Source organism: Enhydra lutris, unplaced genomic scaffold (assembly GCF_002288905.1).
Source record: "Enhydra lutris kenyoni isolate GAN:26980312 unplaced genomic scaffold, ASM228890v2 scaffoldscaffold2, whole genome shotgun sequence".
Classification (NCBI taxonomy): Eukaryota; Metazoa; Chordata; class Mammalia; order Carnivora; family Mustelidae; genus Enhydra; species Enhydra lutris.
Window position 1 is genome coordinate 54,971,428 of NW_019154086.1, and position 11,878 is coordinate 54,983,305.

An 11,878-nucleotide genomic window follows, 5' to 3' on the forward strand; every position below is an offset into this window, starting at 1 on the left:
ATAGGCTCTTGTTTAAAAGTGTCTAAATATAATATTGCCTGTTTTATGAAGAGTTCATAATTTTTTCATTCTAAAATGATTTCTGTGCTTATTTAGTAACTTTTTCAAGAATGGTGATCACTAAACAAACCAATGGCATGTTAAAAATTTTTCACTGGGTGTTATACACAAATATGAGTCATGGATACTACATCAAAAACTAAAGAAGTACTCTATGTTGATTAACATAACTTAATAAAAAAAAGAAAAAATTCTCATTCAGTTTTTGAAAAATGGGTTTAAAAAATAGGTCTTAGCAGATATTAGTAATTTATTGTCTCTGTTCCCCACTCAGCCCTACTGTCTTCCAAAGTTGCCATTATACTTAGCTTCTTCTTTATATTTAAAATTTTTATTTTTGTTGTATACCTCACTTCATTGAAAAATAATTCCCGTGACTCCAGAATGCATTGCTGGTCTTATAAATATACTTTCTAATTTCACTCAATTATTTCACCATCTAGAAAAATTAGATTCCAGGTAAATAATTAAAATAATTATATAATTATAATTATAGGTAAATAAGTAAAATAATTATATAAACTATAAATCTAAAGGTTGGAAACAATACATCAGTGGTGCCCCCCACAAGAATGGTGGGTTGAATGCTGTCGCCCCCAACAAAAATCCAGCTGGATCTTGCGAATGTGGCTGTATTTAGGAAAAGGGTCTTTGAAGATGTAATTAAGTTAAAGCTCTTGAGAAGAGATCATCCTGGATCAGAGTGGGCCTAAATCTATGGTAAGAGTCTTTAGAAGTGCAGAGAAAAGAAGAGGACACAGGGAAAGGCAATATGAAGATGGAGACAGTGATTGAAATGACATGTCTACGAGCTGAGGAACACCACGGATTGCTAGTTGCCACAAGCTGGAAGAAGTAAGAAGGATTCTTCCCTTGTGCTGTTGGAAGAAACACAGCCCTACTGACATGTTAGTTTCAGACTCCTGGATTCCAGAAATATAAACAAATACATTTCTGTGTTTTTTTTTTTTTTTTAATTTGACCAAGTTGGTCATTTTATATTAAGGCAGCCCTGGGTGGCTAATCTAATAAGTCATTAAGTTACTTTTCTACTATAAATATGTTTTAAAAAACACAACTCACATTTGTTTCTGTCTGTCTGTCTGTCTGTCTCTCTCTCTCTCTATATATATGTACATTGTGAAAGTGTTAAATTAGGCTTCTGATGTTAACAATGTAAAAGTATAATTTTTATGAACTTTAAAGAAAATTTGGTTTCAGATAAATAAAGTAAAGAAAGAAATCACAGGACCACTGACCAGAAGGCTGACACATTTGTTTTACTACTTTGGTGTACACGAAGCTTCAAGCAAGACTGGATAAGGAATTATCAGTGAAGATATTTGATATGAAATCAGAATTTCATGGCAACTAGCTGAAGTTGAGATAATAAAACTAAAGGACTCCTATATCAACAGTTAACAAAGTTTAAAAGTCATTTCCAATATCATAAAAGTAATTAGAGGAATATTTGTGAAAAGAAGCATTTTCTTCTCTTCTGAAAACAATCCTTTTGCACATTTAAGAATACATTCCGACTTGTGGGTTTTATCTCTGGCATGAGAAGTTGTAGTCATCTTGTCTGGAAATATCGGCAATTTAGTTCTTATCAGATATAACTAAGTCTGTGTCTGGATAGTATAGGATTCTGTTAGAAGAGCCTGGTCTGGAATTAAGTGATGCCTTCATAACTGATTTGAATGAAGTTTTCAAATATTATATTTTTTAAATTAAATTTAATTTTTTCAGTGTTCCAAGATTAATTGTTTATGCATCATACCCAGTGCTCCCTGCAATACATGCACTCCTTAATGCCCACCATCAGGCTTGGCCATCCCCCCACCCCCTTCCCTTCCAAAACCCTCAGTTTGTTTCTCAGAGTCCACAGTCTCTCATATTCATTCTTTCTGATGGAGGCGTAATATTCCATTGTGTATATGGACCACATCTTCTTTATCCATTCGTCGTTGAAGGGCATCTCGGTTCTTTCCATAGTTTGGTGATTGTGGACATTGCTGCTATGATTGGGGTGCATATGGCTCTTCTTTTCACTACATCTGTATCTTTGGGGTAAATACCCAGTAGTGCCATTGCAGGGTCATAGGGAAGCTCTATTTTTAATTTCTTAAGGAATCTCCACACTGTTGTCCAAAGTGGACAGATCAACTTGCATTCCCACCAACAGTGTACTTTATAAATCAAGAGTCAGTAAATTATAGCCCATGGGTAAAATCCAGCCAGCTCATTTTTGTAATTAAAGTTTTATTGGAAAAAAAGAAAACCATGCCCATTTATTTATATTTTATACATGGTTGCTTTCTTGCTGCAATCGTAAGATTGAATACTTTCAATGGAGACCATATGGACTGCAAAACCTCAAATGTTTACTCTTTGTTCTTTTATGGAAAAAGCTTGCAGTTTTTGATTTTTCTCTTCTAGTACCCCCAGCCCACCTCACTTATACCCTTTAGACCTAATACAACTTAGAAATTTCCTTTTGATGACTGTTTCCTTTGCTGTGCAGAAGCTATTGATCTTGATGAAGTCCCAAAATTTTATTTTTGCTTTTGTTTCCCTTGCCTTTGGAGACGTGTCTTGAAAGAAGTTGCTGTGGCCAATGTCAAAGAGATTACTGCCTATGTTCTCCTCTTGGATTTCAGCGGAGTCCTGTCTCACATTGATAAAGAACTTCTCAAATTCAACACCCAAAAAACAAATAATCAAGTCAAAAATGGGCAGAAGACATGAACTGACAGTTCTCTAAAGAAGACATAAGAATGGTTAACAAACACATAAAAAAATGTTTAACATCATTAGCCATCACGGAAATGCAAATCAAAACTACAATGAGATACCACTTATACCAGTTAGAATGGCCAAAACTGACAAGGCAGGAAACAACAAATGTAACAACAAATGTTGGAGGGGATATGGAGAAAGGAGAACCCTCTTACACTGTTGGTAGGAATGCAAGCTGGTATAGCCACTTTGGAAAACAGTATGGAGTTTCCTCAAAAAGTTAAAAATAGAGCTACCTTATGACCCAGCAATACAGATAAAGTGAAAAGAAGGGGCACATGCACACCAATGTTCATAGCAGCAATGTCCAAAATAGCCAAACTGTAGAAGGAGCCAAGATGCCCTTCAACAGATGAATGGATAAAGATGTTGTCCATACATACAGTGGAATATTACTCAACCATCAGAAAGGATGAATACCCATCATTTGCATTGACAGGAATGGAACTGGAAGAGATTATGCTAAGTGAAATAAGTCAAGCAGAGAAAGACAATTATCATAAAGTTTCACTTATATGTGGAACATAAAGAATAGCATGGAGACATTAGGAGAAGAAAGGGAAAGAGGAAGGAGGGGAAATCAGAGGGGGAGATGAACCATGAAAGAGTATGGACTATAGGAAACAAACTGAGGGTTTGGGGGGTGGGGGATGGGTTAGCCCTGTGACAGGTATTAAGGAGGGCACGGATTGCATGGAGTACTCGGTGTTATATGCAAACAACGAATCATGGAACACTACATCAAAAACTAATGATGTACTGTGTGGTGACTAACATAACATAATAGAATAAAATAAAATAAAAAAGAAATTTCTTTTTGACACTTCCAAATGGAAACTACAGTACCATCATCAAAACTACCCACATCCTAAATTTTATCTCATTATAAACCCTCAGTCTTGGTTGCTGGTGAATTTGACAAAGGAAGAAATTGTCAGACCTTAGGCTTTTGAGAAGCCAGATATAATAGGATGGGAGAGGTCTGGAAAGACTAAACTATATTGTTATAATTGAGCTTTAAAATCTAGAATATCTAATTTATAGCTCGATTTCAGTAAGCCCTCTGAGGTCAGCTCTGACTTATTTGTTTCTGGAATCGATTCTTGAGCCCAATATGAGCTAAATTTAATCATTCAGCTTCATTTAAAAAAAAAGACTTTATTTATTTATTTGAAAGAGAGAGAGAGAGAGTGCACATGAGCAGGGTGAAGGGGCAGAGGGAGGAGCAGGCTCTCCGCTGAGCAGGAAGCCAGATGCAGGACTTGATCCTGGAACTTCAGAAGCATGACCTGAGATGAAGGCAGACACTTAACCAACTGAGCCACCCAGGTGACCCACAACTTCATTCTTTGCCTTCCTTCCAGACCAAGCTAATAAAACTTAGTTGCCTAAAAAAGCCTAATTATTTTAGAGATCTGACTATGTTTATTTCTAAGACCTTTACTGAATTTTTTGTTTATTTTTTAATGTGGTAGAATTGGTTATATAATTAGAATTGGGAGCAAGAAGTATACTTTTATAAGCAGAGAGCATAAAATGCTTATTAAATGGTGGTCTTATAAACCCAGAGTAAGAACTTTGTCAGGCTCTTAAGTCACAGAAATATTTTTTTCATTGTTGTTGCTTTTAAAAAACAATACTTAAATGGGAATTATCAGAAACCAAGTTTGAAGTAGATTAGCACTATTTTGACTGTCAGTAACTCTACAGAACACAAGGAAAGAATACATGTGGATCTCATGAACTATACATATTTAGAAACTTGAGCTAGGTGAAGGATGTCATTTCTCTCTCTGTTTCTGCTTCATTCTTCAGAAGGTAAGTGTATTAGTCAGGGTTCCTAAGAGAAAAAGAACAATGAGATATTTATCATCTATCTGTCATCTATCTATCTATCATCTATCATCTACCTATCATCATCTATCATCATCTCTATATCCAACTACCTATTGATATATCAAGAGAAATACTTATTTTAAAGAATTGGCTCATATGATTGTGGATGCTTGGCGAATGCAAAATCTGCAGAGTGGGCAAGAAGCCTGGAGACCCAGGGAACAGTTGTAGTTTGAATCTGCAGGCAGCGAACTGGCAGAATTCCTTTTTCAAGAAGGTCAGCCTTTTTCTACTAAGGTCTTCAACTGATTGCATAAGGCCCACCCACAAGTTGGAGAGTACTTTGTTTTACTCAAAGTCTACTGATTTAAATGTAAATCTCATATAAAAAACACTTTCACAGGCACATCTAAAATAATGTTTAATTAAATACTTAGGAGCGATGGCCTAACCAAGTTGACACATAAAATTAGCCATCACAGTAGGAAAAATAAAGGAGAAAGGGGGATGAACTACTCGTCTAAATTTGGTTCCAAAATTCTATTTTTTTTTAAAGATTTTATTTATTTATTTGAAAGACAGAGATCACAAGTAGGCAGAGAGGCAGGCAGAGAGAGAGGAAGGGAAGCAGGCTCCCCGCTGAGCAGAGAGCCTGACGTGGGGCTGGATTCCAGGACCCTGAGATCATGACCTGAGCTGAAGGGAGAGGCTTTAACCACTGAGCCACCCAGGTGCCCCTGGTTCCAAAATTCTTGAGAAAGTACTCTGATTTGGCAGATGTTCACATGCTTTTCCACTTGATGGAATAACCTCTAATTTCTGTTTTGCAGAGCTTTTTATGGAATTAGTTACAATTAGCTGATTTTCTATCATGGTCTCTGTAAGATTTGTGAATACATAGTGGCTTGTACTCCTTTTAGGCACCTAAAATTGATTTTTCTACTTTCCTCTGAATATTTTCTAGCTTCAACACATAGTTCATCTGTGAAAGGAAAGGAGAGAAGCCTCACACTTCCTGCAGAAGGTAAAGTGATTTTTAATTTTTTTCTAGAATCCAGTACTAAAGAGAGTAAGTTTGGAATTGCCTTAGAAACACAGTTGATGGACTGGTTAGGAGGCCAGTCTTGAGCCCAGATGAAGACTGTGGTGAACCAAATGCCGCAATGTGGGGGAACGCTTCCTCCTCCCCCAAACAGTTCAATCCCATGTGAAGATTCTGGAGTTCTCTCTATCAAGCCCTGTGCCAGGCTTTGTGGGGAGCACAGAGATGAGCAAGGTGAGCTAGACTGCCAGAGCGCCCTAAGGGGCTCAGTTTTATGGGGGAACCCAGAAATAAACACAGATGCCATATAAAGTAGGGGAGATAAGCCCTCAGATCAAGTGAGCTGGGAATGTAGAGGAGGGAGCGTGAGCACCCGGGCTCTGGGAAGGCTTCAAGGAGGAAGCAGCATGTGAATTGGCTCTTGAAGGAAGAGGAGCATTTTCGTAGACAGAAGTGCTGTGCAGGCATCCCAGACTGCAAGGACCACTGAGGGAAGACCTAGATATGCAATTGTGCTTGCATTTCCTTTCTCAAGTGTGGCGGCAACAGAGGGGTGATAAGATTGCCAAGGTGAGTCAATTTGAAAAAGAGGGCTTTCAAAGCCAGCACAAAGACATGTCAGTGTTGTCTTCAGGCAGTGAGAGATCTCTGAAGGGTGTCAGAGTGGAGGGGATCACCCCTGTGTTACAGAATCCTGGACCTGGCTGCAAGGTAAGGTGAGAGCTGAGGAGAGGAGAGTTTTGAGACAGAGAAGATGGTAGGAGTCCTCTGTAGTAACCCAGATGTGGTGTTGGGGTCTTAAAGTAGGGTATGGCAGTGAGAAGAGAAAGGAAAAGGGATTTGTCTGTGTGCAGAAGGCTGCAGGAGACTGGAGGGGAGTCAGAGACACAGGATGCAGCAACGCTGGGACATCGCTGCTGTTCTGGAGCAGATATGAGAATCTACCTGCTACCCCTCTGTGAAAACGGAGGTGAGGTCACCATAGCTGATCACAGGGCTATGTGGAGATTGTATTTGTTGGACAAGGGCCAACCCATTGAGTGTGGGGGAGGGACTGGGCATTGGCAAATTATCACAACAGGTATGAAAAGAGGAAGAAGAGGATTAGGAAAAGGTGAATAACAGCAATCAGGTAAGAAGTCTCATTGAGAGTGAAGGAGGAATGCTGGAGGGTCACAGAGCAGAGCAAGGAGAAAGAGCAGAGACTACGCATGGTGCGCGGGATCCTCACTGATGGAGCTTCTTGACAGGAGATGGTGCCCTTGTTAAAATGCACATGTTTAATTGATCAGCTCGTAGGTTCCTTTAAAATAATAGCACCTGATCTTGAGAATAAGTGTCAGGCAAAATATGAAAGCCTAAGATTGCTCACAAGCTGAAGTGCAAACAGAGAACACTCTCAACCTGCTTCTCGCCAGCCTCTTCTCTTTCTGGGTTTATCTTCTGCATCCTGCCCTCGGGCACCTGTGTGCTCACCCACACCCACCTCTAGCTGATCTCCAAGCCCCTGTGTTGCTGCTCACCTCTAAGCTTTGGCCACGTTGCAGGGTCCCCGTGCACGGAGTAGGGACACACTTGCAGTGGGGGAAGGAACATGGATTCAACTGCCTCTCAGATCTGCTCTAAAATCCATCCCCACTTGCTTCCTATAGCTATGGGATCTTGATTTGGCTGTGAAATGCAAGGGCTTGAGTCCATCACAGAAGAGGCAAATGAACCAAAGGAGGAGAGGAGAGGAGAGACCACACATGCACAGTTTAGCATTAGGAATTTCATCCACATAACAACTTTGCTCCACCTCAGCTGGCTCTCCTCCTACTAAGGTGATGAGCTTGCTGCCACTCACCTGGGTTGCAGGTATGTTGTACCTGACACCCTTAACCCTCTCTCAGCAAAGCCAGTCATGGATGCATTATGAGTGTTTATGGGAGAGCTGGAGCTTCTAGATTGGAGAATAATTGTAGGTTTCAGGGCTAACTTTTTACACTGAAGATGGGCAAAAGCACTAACCTTCTTCATTTAATCCTCATAATTAGGTAAAACATAAACAAGATCTGTAAACAAAGTTCACAGTTGGACTGTTTGGCAGTATATGTGTGACTGAATAGGAAGGAAGGAAGGAAGGTTGGTTTGTTGATTTTACTGACTTTGTGAATCTCCAAATAAAGAGTAGTTTAAGAAAGTCCAGTTTGTTCAACCCGAATGCCGTGTGATATTTTTTTTTGGGTTTGTCCAAAGGGGTACCCTTTGGTATAGGCATTTCATTCTGATACTACTGATTTATTGTCTCTGATCAAAACTTAGGAGGAGGAAAGCACAATACCAATTTTTCCACTTTCTGTGGAAGGAGCATGAGTTATAAGATAAGTCTAATAGCTTCTTAGACTGAAGGATTAGATTTAGATGTCTTTGTCCTTTAATTTATATTGTGTTTTCTTTTTTGTTTTCAATAAAACTTCTGAGGCAATTTTAAGCCCTTAAAATATTTTTCACACATAAAATAAATGTAGCTTATCTAATAATACAAATACAGGAGAAAAACGGGATTATCTTTGGATTAGGTTTAATGTGTTTTACACATTTTGTGCATGTTTAATTTTCTCATGTAAACCTAGTATTTTGGAATAGGATGACCATCAAAGTCATGCGTTAGTACACTTTATGCAATATGTTGTGGAAAATGTAACACTTGAAGTGTTTTTAATCAAGCTTATCTTTCATCATTCTCCTTGTGTGTGTGTCCAGCTAACTCTTCTCTGTCCGTACCTGTGGATACAAAGGCTGTGCTCCATTGTCCTCCTGACAACTCCACAGCTTTGGTGGTAACATGGACAATAAAACCCAGAGACCAGCCTCCCTGCACTAGAGCCTACAGGAGAGACAACAATGAGACCAGTGAAAGAAACTGTACTGATGTGAGAATATCCTGGGAGTCCAGACCTGATCAAAATCCTGCCCTTCGGATTGACCCCGTGGCTATCACTCATGATGGACATTACAAGTGCGACGTGGCTGCACCTGATGGGCATTTTGGTCATACATATTGCCTCCGCGTGTTAGGTAAGGAGCATGACATTGTGGTACGTCACATAACCAGATCTGAGACTGAATCAAATGTGTCTCTGTATTCCATACCCCATGTGTTAAGCCTGAAGCATTTTCCCCTGCGTCTCTGCAGTGCCCCCCCAAGGTGACTCTGTTTCAAGACAGCAATGGAACTATTGTGTGCAGGGCAGCTGCAGGGAAGCCATCTGCACAGATCTTCTGGAACCCAGAGGGAGATTGTCACACTGAGGAAGAACCGCTGGGCAATGGTACAGTGACCGTCCAGAGTACATGCCACTGGGAGGGCCGCCAGGTGTCTACTGTGTCCTGCTCTGTCTCCCATGTGACTGGCAACAAGTTCTTAGAGCTGAAAACAGGTTAGTAATTCCAGTGTTTGCTTGTATGTTCATTCTTTCAGGGAAGTTATAGAAGAATGAAAAAGGAGAGTGTGAAGAATTTCACTCTAGCATAGTCTCCCCACACTCTTTCTTTTGTCCTTCTCCTCCATAATTAAGGGTTATATCCAGAAGAATGACACAGAAATTTGTTTTCAAGAAGCCATATTTTAGAATGAAGTTTATTATTTAATATAGTAAAATGAAAAATAATTTAATAATTTAAATTAAATAAATAATTTAATAATAATTTAATAATTAAATTTAATAATTTAATATACAAGCAGTAAGTTGGCTTGGGTAGTGTACTTTTAAGTTAATACTTACGGTTTTAGGAGAAGAATAAATTGTATTTAAAAATATCTTTGTGCTTTTAGAAGAAGGATCAAGTCACTCATAAATTTTCTTTACAAATTTTTAGTTTGGTGTGATTTCTACTCTAGGTTCTTCCTAGAATTTCTTGGATATATTATAATAACCTCTTAATCTTTAGTTTCCTTAAAAATATATGTACTTATTGTTAATTATCACTAAGCTCAGTGACAAAATTAGAAAACTCCTATTAATCTTAATTTCCACATGGTCAAATTTATTGGGTAATCCATCAGTTCTATTTTTTTTTTTTTCTTGCCGACTTCCCTTCTTGAGTTTTATATACCCTTGTTCTAATCTGGTCTGGGTAGTCACTAGATCTGCTGCACAACTATTGTCCTGGGTACTCTCCCACAGTGCTCTGCTTGAGTCCATGTCTGTTTAATCTGGGTTCCTTCTGCCTCCAGACATTTGCTAGTTTTAATCTCTTTGTTTTATGCATGAAGCTTTCCTTTACTCTCTGGTAATCCTTGGCTATCCATTAATTTCAAAGTGAACATTCAAAAATGAACTTATTGGAAGCTATGTCATCTGTGGGTGGTTCTGTCAACTAGTTAGCTTCAGTAGGCTAAAAGGAAGTAAATGAAAAAAAGTTTTTAAAATATGGATTCTTTAGTTATCTGAAATTCTTTTCTCTGAAATTGTCCAGTTTCTGCAGAAAATAACTCTCCAGTCTATTGTCTTAGAGGGATAAACCTATTAGTGATGAGAGCAGGAAACAAGAGGGGAACATGTGTGTGTATGTGTGTGTGTGTGTGTGTGTGTGTGTGTGTGTGTGTGTGTGTGTGAGAGAGAGAGAGAGAGAGAGAGAGACTGTTCAGAATTCAGACTTTTCTTTAATATCTCTTTTCAGTCTGGTCTTCCTCTCCACCCTCCACTACGTTTGGATCCTTGACCCTGGAATCTCTCCAGTTCATCTTTTCTGGGCAAACTTCCTGTTTCTTGCTGTTTAGGAAGGTGTGGTGACATGGTGACCTGGCTGCTCAGGGTGGGAGTGGACTTGGCAGCCTATCTCTTCTTAATGTAGACCTTCAAAGGAGTTTCCAACTTTTAACTCACACTTTACCCCTCACTTATCCCATTTAATATATTTAGCCCTTCTTGTTCTAGAGTCTTTTTGGTGTTCTGTGAACACTAAGATTCTTACTTATTCTACCCTAAATTATTTGCCTTCATCTGTTCATTTTTCACCTAAAAACAGGTTGAATTTTTTCATCCTCTTATCTTCATCCATGTTCATTGTCTATATTTAAGTAGTCTAGACTTAGAAAATTTTCCTACTGATGATTTAGCAAGTTTAAGAAGAGAGAAGAGAAAAACCCATGTCTTTAAACCACCATTTTCCAATACCCATTATTAAAGTGATTTTTAAAAAAAGTTTTTAGCAGTATTTACTGAGGAGAGTAATGCTTAAGTATGCAATCTGACCACCTGGTATTAGAATATGTTGTCATGTTTATGGATGCTTAGACTTGAAGGGACTGTCTCACTCACTCTCAGCCAGTGCTGGGGTCTCCTCTCTGTCTCCTTGCAGGGTGGATCTTCAGTGTCTGTGGCCATACTTCCAACAAAAGAACATGCATCAGTTTGCAAGAGAGGGTTTCAAGACAATGATGTTGATTTTAACTGTAAAAAAATTTTTTTCTTTTTCAAATAAAAGAAAAATGCAATGTTTAGAAACAAACTGTTGAAGGAATGTGGAGGAAAAGGACACCAGTCTGCTTAGCCTCCATTCACCTCTGTCTGTTCCCCTCAGCCCCATTCATGATACAGCCCCAGTGAGGTCGTAGAACCCCTGCCTCCCAGAGCTGGCAATTCCTTTGTTGACTTTTCTTGTCAAACTGAGCCTTATATTGTTGCCAGAGTTAATAAATAGTTGAAAGTTGCTGCCATGCATTCATGTCAGTTTGAAGTACCTGGAAGAAAGGTGACTTCAGGATTAGATTGTTTTTCCAATTACCTCCTTTACAACTCCTTATTTACTTCTGAATATTGGAGATGAGAAACACCCTGCTATTACTGTAACTGAGAAATCTAGTCTTCAGACCCCCAACTCCACCAGTGAATTCACCATTCATGAATCCTGAAAGCCACAAAATATTGATTTAGGATTAATGTCTTGATAAACACTCAAGAATCAGAAATACATCAATTTATTATAATGATGATTTGAGCTATTAATGAGTCAGAACTGTTTAAAATCACAGAAGTGAATTTCATGAACCATGAAACATTCTTGAACTATATGTGTGTGTGTGTATACATATATATATACCTATATGTATATATATATATACACATATATGTATATATATATATATATATATAT

The 11,878-nt window shown here is 38.6% G+C and overlaps 1 protein-coding gene across 1 annotated transcript in view; it reads left to right on the plus strand.

Moving 5' to 3' along the window:
• The window catches only part of LOC111150514 (cell surface glycoprotein CD200 receptor 1-like), a 31,354-nt gene that overhangs the window by 16,149 nt on the left and 3,327 nt on the right, over positions 1-11,878 (plus strand). Inside the window, exons 3-5 of the mRNA XM_022508006.1 lie at positions 5,660-5,719; positions 8,483-8,814; positions 8,916-9,159. Of these exons, the coding sequence (XP_022363714.1) occupies positions 5,660-5,719; positions 8,483-8,814; positions 8,916-9,159 (636 nt within the window). The remainder of the gene's footprint in view (positions 1-5,659; positions 5,720-8,482; positions 8,815-8,915; positions 9,160-11,878) is intronic.